The following is a 22,795-nucleotide window of genomic DNA, read 5'->3' as shown; positions in this document are numbered from 1 at the left end:
CTTGTCCAATCTAAGGAAAGCTAGTCACTCTTTATGGGGGTTGGGTAGGAATTTATTTGCCAGTCTGATTGGCTCTGGGATGGCAGTTTTTTCACCTACACCAGAGCTGGGTATAGTTGGCATGTATTTTTTCTTTGGTCACTTTGGCCACTTTGTGCAGGCTGGGTAGGCAATGACTTATGTTTTGGCATCAATTCTGAGGTTAGCAAGGCCAGGGGTGAACCAAGACCGCACAGGTGGTGATGCTTGTCCAGATCAGTGAAGCTGGCTGGTAAGCCCCCTGGCTGGAATTTGCAAAGACCACCCCAAGGCTACACCTGTGAGAATCTGTGCTGTCCCGCTGCCTCAATCTTCGGGGTTGGCCATGATGATATTGCTCCGTCTCAGATAAAGAACAGTTTTAAGTTAGGTGGCAAGACCCATTTGTACCTGGGGGTGGAAGATGGTTAGCACTGTTCCCCCACCAAAGTTGCCAACACATCTGGAGAGTGGTTCCCTACTGCATATTAATAAGTTGTATTTCAATAGTGACCTGGTTAACCCAAGCCACTGTCTTGTGTCATTATTTGGGGGGCGTACAGGTAAACACTCTCTCATAAAAATTATCTAACTCACAATAATTCATGTTTTCATGAAATTGACAAGAGAGTTTGGATATAATGACTACCTCCAAATTTTTCTCCCATCCAGGTCCTGGATTGAAGTGTTATTCAAGTTCCAGTAATCCAGTAAAATTTTAGAACTGAGTAAAATACTTTAAAAATGAATTGGGAATGATAGATTTTCATGTCTATGTGATGTCCTAGCTTTGCTTCCAGACAAACACACCATTTAAAAGTAGTACCAAAGGAAGAACCCAAAATGTTTGATTCTTACTAATGTCTCCTAATTAGCTGATCCCTGTTGTTCAACTCAGGTCTCATGATAATTATGTAGCATTTGGGGAAAAAGATACAACCCAGTAACCCAGCACCAGATGCCAATATGGAGAAGATCTCCACAGCCACCATGGATTTTCCCTTGGAGCTCAAGTAGGTTGGAACAAAAGATAACCAAACACTGCAAAAGACCAGCATGCTGAAAGTGATGAACTTGGCTTCATTGAAACTGTCAGGTAAGTTCCTGGCAAGAAATGCCACAAAGAAACTAACAATGGCCAGGAAGCCCATGTAGCCCAAGACACAGTAAAACATAGTCACAGATCCCTCATTACATTCCAGTACAATTTCTTCAGCCATGGAGTGCATGTCAACATCTGGGAATGGGGGAGAGGTTGCCAGCCAAACTGTAGAAATGCCTACTTGAATAAAGGAGCAAAAAAGAACAATGGTGTTGGCCAGTCTTTTCCCTACCCATTTCCTCATCCTGCTTCCTGGCTTGGTGGCCATGAAAGCCAGAACCACTGTGATGGTTTTTGCTAGCACACAAGACACAGCCACGGAGAACACAAGGCCAAAACTAATTTGTCTGATGAGACACATCATCTTCTCTGGGTGGCCAATGAACAGCAAAGTACAGAGGAAGCAGAGCAAAAGGGAGATGAGAAGAGTGTATGTGAGATCCTGGTTGTTGGCTTTGACAATGGGAGTATCGTGGTATCTCACAAAGGTTCCTATAATCAAGGCTGTTACCAAAGAAAATATGAAAGCCAAAATAGCTAAAGTGATTCCCAGAGTTTCTTCATATGATAAGAATGTTACTCTCTTAGAAATGCAAAAATCATGGCCTTTGTTTGGATAATAATCTTCTGGGCATTTGATACATTCATCCATGTCTAAAAATTAAAAGATTCCATTTTAATTTTATTCCCAAATTTCTCCCCAAATTTTTTCTTGCAGATATTGCCTTGTATCCAATGATATAAAAAAATTACAACAGAGATGGGGTAGGATAGCCAGTGATTGGCCATGTGCAGTTAATCAGCAATGTTAAAAGACTTTTACCCTCAAGCATCCTGTTTCTGGTTCCCAGCTGTAGCCCGATGAACAAAATTATTGAAGAGTAAATGTAATTTCATGTCCATACCCATAATTATGTGTTGCCTGAACAGCTTTTTTTCTTTGGAGAAACACATTTGTTTACATGTTTACATGGTGCTGAGTGAGGACAGTATGAATCTGGCCTTACCCAGGACATTTGATGGCAAGAGCTCTCAGATCACACTGGTCTCAAATAAGGCCATAACTTTGGTTCATTACAGCAGTGTTTCTCAAACTGTGGGTCCAGACTCACTAAGTGGATCGCGAGCCAATTTCAGGTGGGTCCCCATTCATTTCAATATTTTATTTTGTATATATTAGACTTGATGCTCCCATGGTATGTGACTGCATTTGGGGAAATGTTACAGACCTGTACTTTGAACAAGCTAGGATGTATATTCTTTTAACAATGATAGTCAATGAGACTTACTCCTGTGGGTAAGTGTGGGTGGGATTGCAGCCCAAGATTGTTAAATGTTTTCCTGCTTGATGATGTCACTTCCAGTCATGACATCACTTCTGGTGGGCCCTGACAAATTCTCTTTCTAAAAAGTGGGTCCTGGTGCTAAATGTGTGAGAACCACTGATTTAGAACAATCACCCCAACCACACTTAGTTCATTGACTTTGGAGAACACCTCTCTCTCTCTCTCTCTCTCTCTCTCTCTCTCTCTCTCTCTCTCTCTCTCTCATTTATTGGAATCAAATGAGTACTGTACTTGAATAGCATATTTCAATTTGTGAACAAAATTCACATCATGGGAGTTTCCTGCCTTGAGGTAAACAAAGTTGATAGCAATCCAAAAGAAGGATCCCCAATTGTAGTGTCCTTTAACAAATCTATGGCCAAATCTAGTCAAGGAGTCTATGGGAGCAATCCTAACCCGTGCTGGAGCAGGCAAGCCAGGAGGCTTGCGCTGCATCCAACACGGGATTGCAGCGAGCAGCGGCTCAGCCACAGGCAAGGGGAAGCTCTTCCCCTTACCTGTGGGTAAGGGCTGCACACCCCTATGGGTCTCCTTGGACCTGCGTCACTTCCAGAGGTGGTGCAAGTCTGAGGAGAGCGAAGCGGCTTGAAGCTGCTCCACTCGCCCTGGGGACGGGGGTTGGGATCTGGCATAACTGCCGGTTCCCAGCCCTACCCCCGGCTCCACGCGCACCCACCCCCAGACCCGCCCTCCCCACGCACCCTTGCCTACCTTTGCTACTTATGTTGGCGCACTTGTGCCGACACAAGCGGCAGCATGGGAGCCGTGGCGGAGGCTTTTGCCTCCATCCACACGTCAGCGCATCTGAATGCACCAATGCAGCTCCCGCCTAAGGAGGCGCAAATGTGCTTTACGGCACATTTGTGACCCTCCAGGGCCACCTATACTGGCATAACTGCCAGTTAGGATTGCACCCTATGTTAATGGAGGCACTAAGGTCTGACTGTATTGCCTAACCCTCTGTGGGGTGCAATGGTGACAAACCTTGTTTGTAAGGATTACTGCAATATGAATGCTACAATTTAGGGAAGCAATTTGCTACTCAGTGGCCTGATTGGTGATATTTTTGAATGTATCCCTTTACCTCCTATGCTAACTGTTGCCAATCAGCGCCATGGGAAAACTTGAAGTGTTTCATTTGGAGATATTCTTATTTGGATTAGGCTAGCAAATTCTAACACCAAAGTATGTACATATATCTGTATTGTGTGTTCCTTGGGAGCAGTATATAACATGCACTTTGGATCTCTTACCCTTCTTGCTCGACATTTTCCCTTCTGGGCATGGAATGCAATAGAAACAACAAAATGGCTTCCCCTCTTGTTTTCTCCTGCTGTGGCCAGGATGGCAGCTGTCAGTACAGACAGAAAGTGGCAGCGCCTGCTCCATTCGTGGAAGAAATAGAATTTTACCAGGTGGATCTAAAGTATGTGGGCATTTGACACAGAATTGTGCAGTAACATAGGTGGGGGGGTAAAACAGGAAGTACTGCAGGTGCCACCATGTGGCATGTTAGCCGCCCCTCCCCCTTATCAGCAGAATCATTTGGGGCGGTGACAGCAATGTGCAGGTGCTCACCAAACCGAACTGTGTTTTGTGAACATTGTCGCTGCCCAGAATGGCTCTGACAGTAGGTGGGAGGGGCCACTTACGCATCAGGTTGCAGTACCAGCAGGACTTACTGATTTGCCCTCCCCCCAGCTACACTACTGGAATTATGGTCTTGAGATTCTCCAAAGCTGTGAACAAGGAAGGTTTCGTTGATTATTTCCACTGTGTGATTAGCAAACCACTAGAATTTCTCACTTTGGTTGACAAAGGCAGGAGTCGATGTTCCATACCTTGAGAATAATATCCTATTGATATTTTACTGTTACCCTGCACGTGCTCAATCTTGTCTGATCTCAGAAACTAAGCAGAGTCAGGCCTGGTTAGTACTTGGATGGGAGACCGCTTGGGAATACCGAGTGCTGTAGGCTTATACCATAGTCTTTCGAGACTGAAGGTTGCCAACCAACCATGCTATGAATCTTAGAGCAGCTCTAAGTTCTAGGAAAGAGGCTCCCATGAGTGCCAATGGAAGCACCAGAGAAGTTGAGAGAGGTATTATGTTAGGACTGCAGTATGAATTTGACCAATTCATTGTTATTCAATTGTTATTTTCATGTTTTCTAATAAGGGTGCAATCCTAATCCACTTTCCAGCACCAGCATAAGGGCAATGCAGCTCCAAGGTAAGGGAACAAATGTCCCCATAGCTTGAGGAGGCCTCTGTGTCTGCCTACCCATCACAGGAAGCAGGGCACACCCCATTGACACAACTGTACTGGCACTGGAAGATTGGATAGGATTTGGCCCTAAGATTCTGATTTTATTTTTTTTTAAACTCAAGCATGTAAAAGCAGGGTAAAGTAACATGCAGTTTGGGCCTGAGACTTGATATGCATTCAGAATTGGAATACTTTTCATGTTGCCTGCTGTCAGGTCCTACCTGGTTAAAACTGCTGTGCCATGTGATGGCATCCTCATGAATGGTGAACACTTGATCAGGGGAAATGGCTTGAAGATCCAGCTTCCCAACTTTTACTCTCTGAAAGGTCTGGTTTGGGAAAGTGACCCAGTTTATAATATCAAATCCAGTGACCGATTCCCGGTTTTTGTCAAAGGAAACCTTTTCCCCTGCACTGTTGTTGAATGACACGTGCTTCAGAAATTGGTTGAGCTATAGTGAAAAGAGAAGCACAAAGGTGTGTACAGAGATGTAGGTGGAGACCATTTAAGCATGACAGAGTCAGGCCGCTTTCCCATTTAGCTCTGGGATTTTATACACAGGGCAGCCGTTCTTCGAGTTCTGATAGCTTTCTTAGCTCTACTCCTTGTAGAAATGTTGTTCACCCTTACATTTGTTCTTAATACCTCTTTATCTGAAAGCTCATTAAAGGTTGATTCATGGACCCAGTTTAAATTTTCCAGCATATTTTTCTCTCTCAGCTAACCATAGGTTATGATTGTACATAAGGGCCCAATCCAAAGCCAGTTACCAACAGCAGGATAAGCGTGCACACTGTCACAAACAGTGTCATGAGGCATGTTGCAGCAGCACGGAGGATTGTGGCACTGGCGGAAAGGCCTTTGCCACCCTGCTGGCACCAGTCGAAGGCCTGCACCCATTGGAGCAAGGAGGCTCTCTGCAGGTCAGCAGAGGGGTAGGAGGAGGGGAGAACAGAGGTAGGGTGACGGTGGAGGGAAGGTGGGGCAGGGGTGAGAATGGTGACTGGGTCTACCATCATATCCTATTCCCCTTCTTAGCCCTGATTGATTTACACAGGGCTGTTCAGACTTGTGCCATTGCAGCTGCTGGGGCATATGCTGTGGGAAAGGGATGAATGTCCCCTTTCCTCACGGGACCTCCAGCAGCCCCTCTTTCCACACTGAATACAGTGGAGGTCATTTTGGTGCTGCTGCATTGAGGCGTGGAAAATTGGTTAGGATTGGGCTCTGTCTTTTAGACTTTCTTTCTTTCTTTCTTTCTTTCTTTCTTTCTTTCTTTCTTTCTTTCTTTCTTTCTTTCTTTCTTTCTTTCTTTCTTTCTTTCTTTCGGACCAACACTATCTGGTACAGTACAGCAAATGCCACAAACAAACACTGTGAAGGATTAAAATTCTGGGAATAAAAAATAAAACTGATAGCTATAGGAACATGAATTTTTATAGTTGACAAATGTATTGTTTTATATATTAGTCAGGCTAAATGGGCGACAGAGGTCAAGGTAGCGTTGGCAGCCCTTCACGTTTGGATGGGGTCTCTAGGAATCAGCATCAATCTTCAGGTGACTACTGAAAACTATTTTGGAGATTTTGATAGGGTTACTTTGATTTGACAACATTGCATCATGCTGGGAACAAAACAAACTAACAAAATCTTCAGGAATATCTTCAACCATGGTTGGCGACTCAAGATTTGGGGCAGGAACATATAACAACAAGAGTGAAGAAGCAGTTGTTCTGATTCAGGCTGCAATCCTATACACTTTCCTGGGAGTAAGCCTCACTGAACACAATGGGACTTACTTCTGAGTAGACATTGTGTTGACAGACTGGAAGAATGTCCTACAGTTAATAAAACACATGCCTGAGAAAGGGCCACTTTCAAGATAGCAAGTATATGTTGGACAAACAGTCTGTTGGCAACCTTCAGTCTCGAAAGACTATGGTATCGCGCTGTGAATGGTGGTTCTGGAACAGCATCTAGTGTGGCTGAAAAGGCCGATTCGGGGGTGACAATCCCTTCCACACCATGTTGGACAAACAAGAAAGTGGGAAAGCACTCAATTTACTGGTAGAATCTCTTTAGTTCTGATCATAGTCAGAAGACATCTTCTAACAAGGAAAAAGAGAATCTAGGAATGGAAAATTCCAGGGGGTTATACTTGCGTTATAATGTACCGGAGGTACAAATATCAGAGTCATTCCACCAAATTTGTCCAAATAAGTGACAAAGGGGGTGGCCCACATCTGCTGTTTAGAGTGCCAGTAACTCAGATTGACCATCTGAGGTCTTGTGTGGGATGGGAAGTAATGGATCTAGCTGGATTGTAATATTATTGGTAGAATTCTTATAACTCGATTACTTGAGCTTATGCAAACATGTTAGCTTTTATCATTCCTTTAAAAAATATTGAAATGCTTCAGGTACAAGCTATAATGTGTTGGAACAAGCAACAAAACATTTTTAAAATGTTCAGAATAAGAAAGCTGAGATGCCAAATTCATGAAAACTTGTGAAGAAAATACTTTTTTAATATGCATTGCTGTTACATAAACCAATTTGATCCATCCTAGGTCATTACCTTCCAGGGCTGATAATCTTCAGCAGTCCTTCTTCCTCCATTCAATATTCTTTGGCATTTTGGTTGGCATGATTGCATGGTATGTAAAGCATGTGCTACAGTATACACAGCATTATAAATGTTGTAGCTGTGGCCAGTCATGTGCACTTCAAAAAAAGCTCCAGGAAGATCCTCTAGTTTCTCTTCTCCAGTGCAGGTTTTCTCTGCTTCATCATCCCCACTGAATGGTTTTGGAAATCCACACTCAAAACTCTGTTCCCAGAAGTCCCTGATAAAACCATCTTCCTTTGTGAGGAAAGGGTTTCTGCTCTGAAGAAAATTTTGGAATCCAAATAGTTTGTTTGAGTGAATGCTGAAGGACAGAGCCCCATGAATGTCTTGTATATCCCAGGTCCTTTGTAAAGTCAGTGTTGTGAGCTCCATTTGAACGGTCATAATCCATACTTTGCCTTTAAGCTCCATTGGTGTCCATCCCATTTTGGGCAGATAGAGCAACAATCTCAAATGCATTATTGTTTCTTCATAGATCACCAAGGCATTGGCTTTGCTCTTCATTATGATGATGTATATTTTCAGCATCCAATTCAGCGTCTCAAAAACGCGACTGACATACATTGTCTCAACTCTTTCTAAGAAGTCGAAACAGATGCCCCTTGGAATAAACTCTGAAATTATGCTCTGCACAAACCTATCCCCTTTGTCAGTGTCATCAGCAAGGACCCCAATCCATGTCCACCCAAAATGCAGAAGTAGTTGGACAATCCCTTGATATTGGTAGCTTTCATTCGGGACCATTTGGTAGAAAGAACTACTTTCAATTTTGTCCTTTGCTGGAGCAGAACCATATGTAAACTATGGAAAGAGAAGTCAGATGGTTATATGGAGTGTGATTTAGAAAAATATGTTCACAATGAAATAGGAGAATGGACTGATATACTTTCTCAACTGTAATGATTGTTCACAAACGCCACCTGTAAAGACTTACTGTCCAATCTTGTCATGGTTTCGCCCTGATGGCCTTATGCAATCCATCAGCATAAGCCCAGACCCACCATCTCAAAGGACACTCTGTTAGCAAGCAGCTTACTGTCGATTGCATGGGAGCCAGGCTACCCATCAACAGCAGCAATGGGCCACCAAACCTCTGCAAGAGCAGGCAGGTTGATGGCAAGAGCAATTCAGGAGAGGATCATGTACACAGTGGGGCAGGGATAGGGCTCGGCCAGAGGTAGTTTGGTAGTGGAAGAGGGAAGGTCTTGGTGGCATCCACACACTCTGAGATCTAATCCCACTTCATGCCCCTGGGAATACCCTCAGGTTGACACCATCCAAAAACCCAGCATAGTTCTTAGGAGATCCATTGGAGACCAGGCAGCCTATGGAGAGGTAAGTAAAAAGTTTTTTTTCACTTATCACACCTGTGCTGACTGGCCACTCCCCCATCCCCAGCATGCAGTACATGCTCTGTTGGTGTCACTCCATGCTCTCGGTTGGCAGAGGGTAGGATGAGACCTTTAATTCTTGAATACAGTGGCTTTGCTTTATTAACAGTAACACATGCATATGTCCCTAAATGTCTTTCAAACATTCTTCTCTCTTGTTCCATGCAAGGTAGTGAGAGATAGACAGCTAAAGACATTGTGAACACCTCATACAATTTCACTGCTGATTCAACGCAACTTACCTGTGGCACTTTGTACATGCCCAGGACTTGTGCTATGAAGACAGGGGTTAAATAGTAAAGACCCCCAATGACTGATATAAGGTTGTTTTGAGTTCCACACTTGTAGTTGGGGAGAAATCTGTCCTGTGTGGAGAGAAGTTCCACTGTGGCACGATAGGTCCACCTTGGACTCAGGTAGCTGTCATAGATGCTGAAGCCCAAAGTAATATTGGGTAAGATCTGGCAGTTTTCATTTATCTCCTTCACAGCAAATACCAAGGCCAGAGTATGCTGGTAGTTCTTAGCCAGTATCCTTTTGTTTTATTTTTAAAAAAGTCACATGTTACAGACACATCCAGCACTTACATGAATCACTGTTGCTGAATTTTTGTTCAGATAATGGCACTCACTATACAGTATCATCACCATTAAATATGCACTTAGAATAAGAATATATCAGAATTCTTCATTTTAGTACCATGTTTCCCCCCACACTACATTAACATTGTACACATGCACAAGGAAAAAAATGCAAAATATCAATCTTCATGTGCTTGACCATGTGATTTGTAATTATTTAAGTCTCACACATGCTAAAAATAGCCCATCTCAGAGAAATGCATGACCAGTTGTTATTTATTATATAGTGCTACTCATGTGCTCGTTCATGGTCAAATTGCTGCTTCTTATTCTATTGAAAAAAATACATACATACATACATACACACACACACACACACACACACACACACACACACACACACACCTGTTCTTTGAACATGGCAGTTTCAACAGCACAACAAATATGCTATTTTCTAGTAGCAGTGGGCTGCAGCTAGGATGGTACTTTGGGAGGTAAAAAGGGAGGTACTTTGTAAACCACCCTGAGTTTGTTGGAGAAAGGGTGGTATAAAGATGTGAAAAAATAATAAGAAGCACCATTGGAATAAATAAGTGTGACTATTTTAATTCTCATTCATCTGAACATGACTTTTTAGGATCCAACCCAGAAGATATTCAGGCTTCTCAGGTATTTTTTTCCCTATAGAAACATGTCATTTCTAGCCAATAGCAACACCCTCTTGGTTGCATTTCTTCCTTGACAGTGATACCACAAGCAACAGTTTCTTTAAGTGTGATCTCATTTACAACCTAAGTAGACAATCAGTCCTTGCATTGTTGTCACTGATTCCATTAAGGAGAATTAGAGCACAATCCCTCCTCCTTCATGGAGCAGCCTTGTGTTGGCCGAGCTTGGCCGACACAAGGCTCTGGGGAGGGCGGGGAGGAGGTGGGAGGGAGGCATTTTGGGGCGGTGTGAGGGCTGGTGGTCCCGGGGACAGGCCGGTGGGGAGTAGGAAGCAGGGCAAGTCTGAGGAGACTCATTGGGGCTGAAGTGGTTTACCTGGGGATAAAGGGAAGAGCTTCCCCTTACCTCCAGCTGAGCCTCTTTGGGCACCTATCTTATGCTGGATACAGCACAGGCCTCCTGGCCTGCCTGTTCCAGCGCAACATAGGATTGCACTGCACAGGTTATGTGAAGGAAGCAGGATGGAAGCAGGAAGGAAGTGTAAAATGATATCTTACATGAGTTCACCAACCACGGATTGAAGGGGGTGAGCGCTGAAGTTATTCGGCTCAAAAGGCATCATGAGTTGAGAAGCAATGCCACCAATGATGAGGTCACCTGGTTGAAAATACCTGTTGGGAATAGCCAGAGGATCACTCATCATGCAGTTGAAGACTTGATTCTTACACGCCGTGTAAGAACACAAGATAAGCAATACCGTCATCTTTAATGCAAATCTTTTCTGAAAACATAAGTTGCACGGTCGCCTCATCACCTTGAGTCTCCCAGAATACATCCGCCTGCTTTAAGCATCAGTTCAGTTGTTGGCTAAGCTGTTCTGCAGCTTATATGGCATAAACGTGAATTATGCAATAATGTGAAATCGTGAATTATTAGGTATCAGAATGATAAAGTCTTGCTGCTTTTTTTCTGAATAATATGGGAAGTATTTATGCTGTTCAACACAGTCTGGGGTATTTTTTCTGTTTTAAATTTGTTTTGCTGGTGGTCACTAGGCCCCTTTGGGAGCTTTCACAGTGAGTAGACTGGTAATCATAATCAGTATGATAATTACAGGGAAGGGAGGTGGATGGGGTGAAATCACCTGCCAGGTTATGCTTCTTTCTGGCATGGCAAAAGAAAACATGATTGTCATTTAAAAACTTCACTTTTCCCTCTAACTTAGTGGTCTTCAACATTTTCTGTGCCATGACCCCAATAGACAAACAAACAAATAAATATTAAGCTGGGGACCCACCCCCCTGGGATCCAATCTGCTCACCCCTGCTCCTGTCGCCACCCACTCTCTGACCACCACAGTGAGGAAGACACTTTTAGAACTTAGCATAAGTGTTTTTACCTGTTAAGATAATACATCCCCTTAACTTTTCATCAGTGTTGGACAGGCTACTGCAGAGTAGCACAGAATAGCATGTAGCAGACAGCACAGTCTAACAGTGGAACAAGGCTCAGTGACAATCCCAGTATGCAAGCAATGCATAAATACCTTCACATGTGGAATGTTGGCCCGTATGTAACCCTCTGCGCCCCCATAGTGCACCATGCCACCTCAACAGTATGACTTGGCATGATCGGTGGCCCTTTTGGTTCCCTTATCTTGCTGGTTGGCAACCTTCAGTCTCAAAAGACTATGGTATAAGCCTACAGCACCCGGTATTCCCAGGTGGTCTCCCATCTAAGTACTAACCAGGCCTGATTCTGCTTAGCTTCCAAGATCAGACGAGATTGGGTATCTACAAATGTAGCTCCATGACACAATTGGGGTCATAATTCCATGGTTGACTAACACTGCTCTAAGTCATTAGTGGAACAGAGAGATGTAGACTTGGAGTGACTCATTGGAAAAGAAGTGGCCCAGATGTTGAAAGGAAGGCAAATGATTTCATTGCTTTTTAAAGGTTCTCTTCCCCCACAAAAGTACATTAACCATCCAGAACAGAGTTAAAATTTATCCAGCACCCCCCAATAAAGACACAGGCAAGGGCATATGGTACAAAGGGCCACTTTATTAACTATTTAAATATACTTCAGATTGCAACAGGGCCTAACAAATAAGTCATGCGGGTTCTACATGGGGGAAACGGAGCTGCCCGTCTACTTCCCCCTATAGTGATTTGGGCGATCACACCAGACTCTGGGCAGCATCAGTACAAGCCTGCCGCCCCCTTCATTGTCACCCTGAAGGGTCAGGGTGGCAGGCTAGCTCAGGCCACCCGAGCAAACCCGCGGTGCGCCTTTACCACCAGGCCGAGGTTCATCCAGCCTGCCTCACCCAGCCGGGAATGCCAGCATGACCAAGCGTGGAGTCCACCCGGCCCTTGCCACCCTGCGGTGTACACCGATATGACCATACCTACCCAAAACCCGCACGACACCTGCCTAAAGTGACCAACAAGACCTATGGAAAACCCCATTCTGCCCCTAACTCCACAGTCCGGGGTAGGCAAAAAACCACCAACCAACGTGCCAATTAGGCTGATGGCAAAAATTCCTACCCAGCCCCAGATAGCGACCAGCTAGTCTCGGACTGCCAAAGGGTGGGCGGGTGGGTGACCGCTGCCTGGTCCCGACTGCGCGGGCTTCTCCGAGCAGCCTGCACATGGCCCCAAACCAGTTAGCCCCCAGCCAATCAGCTGCGAGGCTGACCCCTCCTGTGCCTCGTGCAGGGGCAGGGCAAACGTCGACGGCACGCTAATTCACATGCCACCGGAATAATAATGAGCTTGATGCAAGCACTTGTTTGGAAACCTTTGCTGACAAGTCTCCACCCCTCCCCCCCCACATGCTGGCCCAACTGGTAACACAGGCCAACACACATTTTGCTTCCTTAAACGTTACACCAATTCCTGGGTATATTTGGGGTACTGATTCCAAAAATGGCATCCTTTTTGTCCTATCACATCTAGTTTTGGAGACACAGCATAGCCTCTTTAGTGAATGGTTCAAGCAGCTTCCTTATGAGGAAGCCTACACCATGGCCATACTATAGCTCCAAAACTAGACGTGATAGGGCAGAACGGATGCCATTTTTGGAATCGGCACCCCAAATTCATATCAAACCACCATAAAGTTTGGGAAAAACTTTTCTGACCCTCAATCAGTGGTTCCCTGTGTAATCAGTAGTTCCCTTACCTTTGTGTAAAGCAGGGATGCCCAAACCCTGGCCCTGGGGCCACTTGTGGCCCTCAAGGACTCCCAATGTGGCCCTCAGGGAGACCCCAGCCTCCAATGAGCCTCTGGCCCTCCAGAAACTTGCTGGAGCCTGCGCTGGCCCGACACAACTGCTCTCAGTGTGAGGGCAAGTGTTTGACCTCTCACGTTAGCTGTGGGATGAGGGCTCCCTCCACTGCTTGCTGTTTCACGTCTGTGATGCAGTAGCGGCAGCAAAGAAAAGACCAGCCTTGCTTTGTGCAAGGCCTTTTATAGGCCTTGAGCTATTGCAAGACCTTCATTCATTCATATAAGTTCCACCTCTAGTATATTAATTTATGTAAACTTATGTAAAGTTATTCAAATTTTAAATGTAAATTCTTTTTTTCCCCAGCCCCCAACACAGTGTCAGAGAGATGATGTGGCCCTCCTGCTGAAAACTTTGGACACCCCTGGTGTAAAGGTTGGAAACCACTGAGCTAGATGGACCAATAGGCTGACTCCATATATGGGAGCTTCCTATGGCCCACATCACTGATTTTATTTTCTTGGGATTTTCACTGTATGAAAAAATGGTATGATAAATGCAAAGATGAAGAGAAGGATGAAGGTGCAACAAGAAAACTTTATTGTGGGGATGATACAATTATAGGGGACGGGAAACCAACTAGAAGCAATTCAATGTCCTTTAGCTATTCATGAAGCTAGGACTCACATATAATAAGTAGCTATACAGAGGAGAAATAAAGTGTTACCCAGAGACCACCAGAACTGCTCCGCTGCAGGATGCACCGTGCGCTGGTGGAGGAGGAGTTGCATAGGACTGGGCTTTTAATAACTTGATTAGGGTAAATCTGTCAAGCAGTACAGAATACAAATGAAAAACAAACTTATCTAAACTTTTCAGTAGCCGCCTTGGGTGGCCCTAACGTGGGAGAAAGGTGGGATGTAAGTAAGTAAGTAAGTAAGTAAGTAAGTAAATAAATAAATAAATAAATAAGACTGAAAATAGTTGACAATTTGACACAAAATTATATATATCCTTTAAATTTCAGTGACAATTTCATTCAAGAAGCCCTCAACTCTAATTCAGAGTTGGTTGTCCCCTAAAGGGGAGCTTTGGAAGCTTTTTGATGAGGCTGTAGATGGCAACTGCTGAGAGATAAAAAGAGGTTGAATTGGATCAGAAAAGACATATATACTAATCTGGCCTATCAAACAGCAAAGAGAAAAGTACACACCTCTACCCTGCCATCCAGTGTATAGAAAGCAAGTGGAAGAAATGTCTAAATGCCATCTAACTGTACAGCCACCTATACAATCAGGCCCACTGAGAAAAATATAAGGTACATAATCATGCATCCGCTTCTTCACTGTCTTCTCTTTATTAGCTGTTCCTTGCTGTTCAGTTCAGGCCTCAGCAGAATAATGTAACATTTGGGGAAAAAAATGCAACCCAGCAGCCCAGCACTAGAGGCTAAAATAGAAAAGATCTCCACAGCCACCATGTATTTTCCTTTGGTGGTCAGGTAGGTTGGAACAAAGGACAGCCAGACACTGCAAAAGACCAACATGCTGAATGTGATGAACTTGGCTTCATTGAAATTGCTAGGCAACTTCCTAGAGAGGAAAGCTACTATGAAGCTCACCAAAGCCAGGAAGCCCATGTAGCCCAGGACACAGTAAAACATACTTACAGACCCCTCATTACATTCAAGTACAATTTGTTTAGTCATTGAGTTCATGTCAGCATTTGGAAATGGGGGAGAGGTTGCTAGCCACACAGTACAAATGCCTGCTTGAATAAGAGAACAACAGAAAACAATGGATCTGGCCATTCTTTTCCCCATCCATTTTCTTATCCCACTTCCTGGCTTAGTAGCCCTGAAAGCCAGAACCACCATGATGGTTTTTGCCAACACACATGACACAGCTACTGTGAAGACAACACCAAAACTAATCGGTCGGAGGAGACATAGTACATTCCCAGGTGGGCCGATGAATAGCAAAGTACAAAGGAAACAGAGCAGAAGGGAAACGAGAAGAGAGTAGGTGAGGCTCTGGTTATTGGCTTTGATGATGGGAGTGTCATGGTGCTTGATAATGGTTCCCAGTACCAACACTGTGAATGAAGAAAAGAAAAGGGCAACAGTGACTAAACCGATCCCCATTGGTTCTTTATAGGACAAAAAAGTCTGATCTTTAGGAATGCACAAATTCTGACCATTGTTTGCATATTGATCTTCTGGACATTTAGAACAGTCATCCATGTCTGAAAATAAAATTAAAAAATTGTGTTTCAGTTTCCTCAAGTATCTCATAATTGTTCTACCTACACAAATACTCCATCTCCAATTTATTTGAGAGGATAATTAGACAGTTATTGTAAATCTTCAGTTTTTCAGAAACTTGGTATGAATCCAAAGGTTTCTTTTCTCTGCTAGAGGAAGCCCTATTCAACAGAGGGAGAATAATTTTGAAACTACTGCCTTGTTTTAGAAATTTAACAAATAATGATAAGTGTATATCTGCTGCCAATGTCCTCGTTCTGAATCTCTTCTATAGTTTTGATTAAGCAGATGATGTAGCATGTGTAAGGTATTTTACTGCCCACATCCACACTCCAAATAAATATGTTAGGGCTATTTATTGACAGGAGCGGGGCACCCGACCACCGTCCGACGGGGGGGGGCTTACTTGGGCTCCTCAGTCACCAGAAGGGGGTTGGGGTTCCCCAGAGCAGGGCAGGTGCAGTGCGGGTGGAGCGTGGCTGGCCTGAACCTCAAATGCCAGCCATTGGGAGCGGACTGGCAGTGAGCAGCCCGCCTGGCCAGAGACCCCTGGGTGGGCACGTGAAGCCACACCTCTGGGGCAAACAGCCAGAACCTTGCAGAAGAGCAGCTACTTGCCATGCAGCCCAGATGAAATAAAGGCCAGCCTGAGATCTTGTGAAATCTCAGGGCTGTGCCAGAAGTGGAAGTGGCAGGGCTAGCAGCCCTGACTGCTGGTTTCATAAGCGGCTGGACAAGCTGCCAGGAGAGGTCATGACTCTCCTGTTGGTTGCAATATGGGAGGGATGACAGCAGCTGGAGCAACAGCCCCGTCCCTCTGCGACCTTTAACTGGCCTGATGGGGACCCCGGCCCCGGGTCAAGGGAACTGGTCCTGGGAGGACCCAGGTCTGGGATTCGCTGGGGTTCTCCCAAGCCCCAGGGCAGCCAAGCAGGGAAGGGGGCTTGCCCTCCCAGGGACTAGCCCTTCAGTCCCAGGGGCTTCCTGAACAAGCTGTCCCAAAGCCAACCTACCAGCAGCACCACCTAGCTGGGCAATCACGACCCCTCACCTGGGACCTGGGCCAACATCATCAGAGCGTCTCTTCAGCGCCCCCTACAGACCAAACTGTGGATGAGTCTGCAACTACTGGAGCTGTGGGGAGTGGGAACAGTTCCAAGCTGAGTGTGTGTGTGTGTGGGGGGGGGGGTTGGTGGTTTAAGCCAGCATTATTCATGCTAATGAGGATACTGTGAGGGAACAAGTCCTATTTACCCCAAAGTACCATTGGAATTACTTCTGGGTAACTATGTATAGGATTTTAAGCCATTTCTGCCCAATGTTGCATATACGCAACAGGGACTAAAAGTGTACACCTGTGGACCAGGCAAAAATGGGTTAATATTGTTTTACATATTTGCTGCCTTAAGAATAGCATAATTCTTCATATCACATCATCTCTTACCCTTCTGATCTGAAATCTTCCCTTGCGGACACGGGATACAATCACAACAGCAACCCGGCTTCCCTTCCTGTGCTTTCTTGAAATAACCAGGGGAACAGCTGTCAGTACATACAGAAATGGGCAGTGCCTGGTTCATAAATAGAAAAAAGAGTAGAATATTGCCAATTTAATTCTAGTTAATTATGTAACAATGGTATCCTAGAGGTCACGATGGGCACTTGACATGCAGCTGCTTCTCTGTGGTTTCCTATACATCACTGTATTTTTTTATTTATTTTTTGCAGGATTTCTGCTGACTACAAGCAGGAAACACTCACAGGTATTCACAGGAAGTGAGGCAGAGGACTGAAAAGAACATGATGCTAAGCTCTTTGGTGTCTACAATAAGCATTGCACTCTTTTCAGTTCTCTGCCTCGCTTCCTGCGAGTGTCTGTTTCCTGCTTCTATTTTGTAGTCAGTACAGAGTCAGTGAGACCCAGGAAGGCTGCAGACTCTAGCAGATAAGTCATTAGCACAATGGGAGAGGACTTGATGAGAGCATTTTTGAACCACAGATAATCGAAGCCACAGATACTGGGCCCGCAGATATGGGGTTATACCTATATTTTAAATAGGCTGATCACTCTGTCCTGTGAAATTCACTCAGTAGTCATTCAAGTGTTGAAGACTTTGGGATCACCAGCAGTCAGAACCTACCTGGCTAAAATCTTTGTGCCATGTGATAGCCTTGTCATGAATAGAGAACATTTTTTCAGGGGGAGCCTTGGGATCAAGCATTCCAACTTTCACCCTTTTAAAGGACTGATTTGGGAAAGTCAGCCAATTTATAATATCAAATCTGGCTCTCAGTTCCCCATTCTGGTCAAAGGAAACCTCATCTCCAGCACTGTTGTTAAATGAGACTCTCTTCAGAAAGTGGTACAACTAGATTGAAAGAAAAAGAGAGATAGTTTACATTGGATGAGCAGCAGTATCCAGGTCTTCAGCCTTTCTGAGCTGTGCTGTCTCCTATCATTTAACTGGAGGGGACAGTGATTTAACTCAAGGTCTTCTGCAAACAAAATATGCACTGAGCCCACCCCCAGACTTGACTTCAGATTCTGTAAAGCATAGTAAGTGCTGCTAAATATAACTGCTAAATATGCTTCTGTTGATCTTCATGAAATGCCACTGCAAATATAGTTATTCCCCCTGCCTTTCTCCATCCCCAGAAGCCGCACCACCACCTACTGGTCCCACTTACTCCCTGCGGTGGTGTGTCCTCCTCCTGCCTGCTCAGGGCTCAGTGCCTGACTAGCGTGGGCCCAGTGCCAATGCTCCCTACTCCTCGGGTGATGTAAATGTTTACAGCACGGAGGGAGTTCAGAATTGGCCCCTTAGTGAGCTCTCCAAGAACGTTCAGGATATTGTGGTTGCAAGTGATTTAATACACACACCTTTACTCATGGTACATACGACATCAGTAAACGACTAAGACTGAAGGTACAAAGGAATGTCTCTTTAGTGCCAGTACATAACTGGGTAAGATATTTCTGAGGTTTCAGCTTCTAAACCTCTAGAAACGTACCTTCTGCAGACACAAGAAAGAAGGCACTATCCATGAAACATGGACTTGTGACATTCCTAAATGCTAGCATGAAGAGGCAAACTGAGAGGGGAAGTTCACAAAAAGTGTGAGAGATACAAATGCTAAAATCTGTTTTTAAACCCTCAGACATGGTGGCCTTCTATACTTGTCTAGGATGGACCATTACTCTATTGAGCCTTGTGAGGTCATTACCTGCCATGGCTGTAGATCCTGAAGTTTCAGCCTCCCTGTTGCCACCATTGCTCTGTGTTTCCATTCTCCTGATTGCATGGCATGTAAAGCATGTGCCACAGCATAGACAGCATTGTAGACATTGTAGCTGTAGCCCGTCATACTCAATTCAAACATAGGTCCAGGAAGGTTCTCCAGCTGCTCTTCCCCAGTGCAATTCATCTGTTCCACTTCCCCAATGTTATCAGCTTTCTTTTTAACAGATTGTTCTGGGAATACACAGTCAAAAGCCTGTTGCCAGAAGTCCCTGATAAAACCATCCTCTGTTGTCAAGAAAGGGTTTCTAGTACGAAGGAATTGGGAGAATCCTGATACTTGATTGGAGTGAACTGTGAAGGCCAGAGCACCATGAATGGTTTGTATATCCCAATTCCTCTGATATGGCAATGCAGTTAGCTCTAGCTGAACTGTCAGAATCCACACTTTACCTTTAGGCTCCACTGTCACCAATTCCATTTCTGGGAGATACAGCAACCATCTCATATGTATAATGTTTTCATCATGCATAACTAATACATTGGCTTTGTGTTCCATCAAAAAATGATAGATTTTCTGCATCCAGCTCAGCAGGTTGAACAAGTTACCAACATAAACTGTGAGGATTCTTTCTAAGAAAGCAAAACAGATGCCATTGGGGGGGAACTCGGCAAGTACGTTTTGCACAAACCTTTCTCCGTTGTCATCATCCTTGGCAATGACTCCAACCCACGTCCACCTGAAGTGCAAAAGAAGCTGGAGAATCCCCTTATGCTCATAGGCTTCATTTGGGACCATCTGGTAGAAGGAATGGACTTCCATTTTATAGTCCATCCTGGGAGCAGGGCCGTACATGAACTATGGCAGGACATGAGATGGTTTGTGGGTGGAAGAAAAAAGAAATTAAAATAATTTTTAAAATGAAATGAAGGTCTCCTTCAGATAAGGAAACATCCTTTCTCTTACCTGGGAGTAAGCTTCCATTACCTCAGTGGGTCACCTCAGATCTGCGCCAGCTACTTTGCTGGTGTAGGTCTGAGGTGAGTAACAGAGAGAGAATGGGGAGAGGACAACATGAGGATATTGGTGTAAGTCACTGCTGCCAATATTCGCCCTATTCTGCTCACTTTCCCACCCCCTCCCCCATTCCTCTCCCTCCCTGCCCATGTTCTGCTTTCATCACTAGTTTCCTGGCTCCAGCAGGGGCATTTAGCACAGTGAGGCTGTGCTTGCCATTGGCAACCATTTATCAACAGTGGAACTCCATTCATCGTCATCAAACCTTCCATAAACTGACCTAATCCTAGTTAGGTTTGGGCTGTTGGTTTACTAATCCCCATGCCTTATATACAAGTCTGCAAATTTATGTCAAACATACCTTCCTCTCTCTATACCCCAAAGTCATAACTGGAAGTGAAAGAAAGTAGAAGTGATGCAGTTCGTAAAATTCTTATGAGGTTCTTGCACATCTTACCTGTGGAACTTTGAAGATGCTCAACAGAGGTGCCATATGGAGGGAGATTTCAGAGTAATGGGCCCCGATGACAGCTATTAGTTTGTTCTGGACACCACACTTGTAGTTGGGGATAAATCTGTTCCGTGTGGAGAGAAGTTCCAGTATGCCATGATAGGTTGACGTAGCTCTAGAGTAACTTTCATAGATGTGGAAGCCCAAAGTGACATTGGGTAAAATTTGGTGATTTTCATTTATCTCCTTCACAGCAAACACCAAGGCTAGGGGATGCTGATAATTCTTAGTCTTTACCCTGCAATGAGATATGGCTACATCTCCTGTTTACTGTGGAAAAACTGAGTCAATTTGATCTCCACTGACATCTATTGCATCATAAACCAGGATTAGTAGCACAAGCCTGTGTATGTCTACTCAGATGTAAGTCCCATGGAGTTCAGTTAGACTGACTTTCAGGTAAGTGTTTATAGAACTGCTACCTAAGGCATGTAGGTAGTTCTTATCCAGCACACAATGAGTTTGTGCCCCATATCATAAGTGACGTTTTAAGTTTAGTAAAATTGTTGCCACTGGTTAATGTTCAACCTTTTGAACTCATGCCAAAAGATGAACCTTGCTATACAATCTCAAGGAAAGGTATATTTAAAGTGTGGGCATACCCAAATGCATGCTATGCTTGTTTATCCATTTCAGAGAACCCCATTCATGCATCTAAAGAGACATGGTAGTGAGGAGGGTGGGTTGGGGGGGTTGGGTTGGTTTGGGGTTCCAGCTCTCTTTGGACAACATCTAATAAGGTTAGAAAATTGCACCAATGGAAGCTTCCCTTCTAGAGCTAACGGCAACTTTCGAAGTTCAGTTTCCATTGGGATCACGGCAGAGCAGGAAAGGGCTAAATACTCCTCCCAGCACAATGCAGTCAAATCCTGATGGTGCTTCCTGCAGAGAACTCATCAAGCACACCTGTGAAATTACACATTTCATGTAGCATATAGTTTAGCCTTAAGCCAGTGGTTGGTTACACAAATATGAAACAAAAGGATTGGGATCATTTTCTGCATCCACCACCAAAGACACATGAGAAGTGTGTGTGGTGCTTCCACTTAGGTAAATTCAGAGGCTGTAGGTTCAACACAGCAGCATTTGATGGCCAACATTTAAAAGCTGGTGGTCCCTTCTACCACTATGCTGTCTGCTGCCTCTGCCTCTCCTCTCTGCCTCAGGGAAAGTGACTGGGGACCCGAAAGAGGAATGGAATTCAGAGGAAGGCAGGACAGTGACAAGAGTGGGGGAGCCAAATCCCACATACAGGCTTTCAAGAAGGGGATTTGGCATTCCAAGCATTTCCACCCATAAGGTCACCACTGGTCCAGAAAAAGCTTGCTCAGGGCGCAGTCCTAACCCACTTTCCAGCATCAAGGTAAGGGAATAAACATTCCCTTACCTTGAGGAGGCCTCCATGACTGCCACCCAACTGCAAGATGCAGCATATGCCCCACTAGCACAGCTACGTCAGTGCTGGAAAGTTGGTTAGGATTTGGGCCTTAAGAACATAAGGAGAACCCTGCTGGATCCGGCCAAAGACCCAAATAATCTAGCTTCCTGTATCTCACAGTGGCCCACCAGATGCCTCAGGCAGCACACAAGACAAGAAGATACCTGCATCCTGGTGCTTACTTTTGTGCATTTCAGTTTTGAAGACCTATCAATTATTTTCTGTAGACAATAGGTCTTAACACTGTTTTGCTTTGGACTCAAAAACATATTCTCACCCCAACTTTTGCAGAGCTACATTGCTGGTCACATTCTGTTTCTGAGGTCAGGGAAGTTAAAAGCAGTTGCCTCCTGGGTTCCTCTTCAGATTGAAAATAGGAAAATGAGTGAGAGGCGATCGTGCTCTCTCATATGCTCTGGCTGCTAAAGAAGTCCGTGCAATGTCCTAACTAATTCCAGCATATTGAATTGGCCTACTTGACAAGGGCTGCAATCCTATACACGCATACCTGGGAGGAAGTCTCATTGAATTCAATAGGTCAATGGGGCTTACTTCTGAATAGACATTCATAGGATTGTGCTCTCTGTGCCCTTAGGAGAGTTGCACGTTATGGAAAGAAAGAAAGAAAGAAAGAAAGAAAGAAAGAAAGAAAGAAAGAAAGAAAGAAAGAAAGAAAGAAAGAAAGAAAGAAAGAGACTCCTTACATGATATCACCGATCACTGTTTGCTTACGGGGATGTTCGTTATAGGTATTTTGTTCAATGGGCATTAATACCTGAGATGTAATGCTACCAATGAGGAAGGCACCAGGTTGAAAATACTTGTGAAGAATAGGGAGTGGGTCGCGCATGACGGCAGGTGCTAAAACCATTTTGTAAGCTGTAAGTGGAAGCAGCATCAGCAAAACCAGCAACATGATGATCCTAAATGCAGATTTGCCTTCAAGGCCCAGGTTTTCTTGTTTCCACATTATCATTCCAGTCTCCAAGATCATACCAGCATAATTTGGGTCGCCATGATCTCCACTCATATGCGGCTCTGGAGCCTGGAGTACAAATCCTAAATTATCAGAGTGATGAACC

General features: G+C 44.5%; 2 protein-coding genes across 2 annotated transcripts; both read right to left on the bottom strand.

The window, feature by feature from the left end:
• Window positions 1-875: 875 nt before the first annotated feature.
• On the bottom strand, window positions 876-10,769 carry LOC136653339 (vomeronasal type-2 receptor 26-like). The gene is made up of 6 exons (XM_066630249.1): window positions 10,564-10,769; window positions 8,999-9,290; window positions 7,315-8,166; window positions 4,957-5,187; window positions 3,720-3,846; window positions 876-1,774 (listed from the first exon to the last, which is right to left on the bottom strand). Exons 1-6 carry the CDS (start codon window positions 10,767-10,769, stop codon window positions 876-878), a joined length of 2,607 nt encoding a protein of 868 aa, XP_066486346.1.
• Window positions 10,770-14,586: 3,817 nt separating this feature from the next.
• LOC136653338 (vomeronasal type-2 receptor 26-like) lies at window positions 14,587-19,581 on the bottom strand. The gene is made up of 4 exons (XM_066630248.1): window positions 18,733-19,581; window positions 17,649-17,876; window positions 16,952-17,078; window positions 14,587-15,488 (listed from the first exon to the last, which is right to left on the bottom strand). Exons 1-4 carry the CDS (start codon window positions 19,579-19,581, stop codon window positions 14,587-14,589), a joined length of 2,106 nt encoding a protein of 701 aa, XP_066486345.1.
• Window positions 19,582-22,795: the final 3,214 nt, after the last annotated feature.

The sequence above is a fragment of the Tiliqua scincoides genome, chromosome 5 (genome assembly GCF_035046505.1).
Source record: "Tiliqua scincoides isolate rTilSci1 chromosome 5, rTilSci1.hap2, whole genome shotgun sequence".
Taxonomy (NCBI): domain Eukaryota; kingdom Metazoa; phylum Chordata; class Lepidosauria; order Squamata; family Scincidae; genus Tiliqua; species Tiliqua scincoides.
The sequence above is the reverse complement of the archived record's forward strand: the minus strand, read 5'-3'. Positions and strand labels throughout refer to the sequence as shown.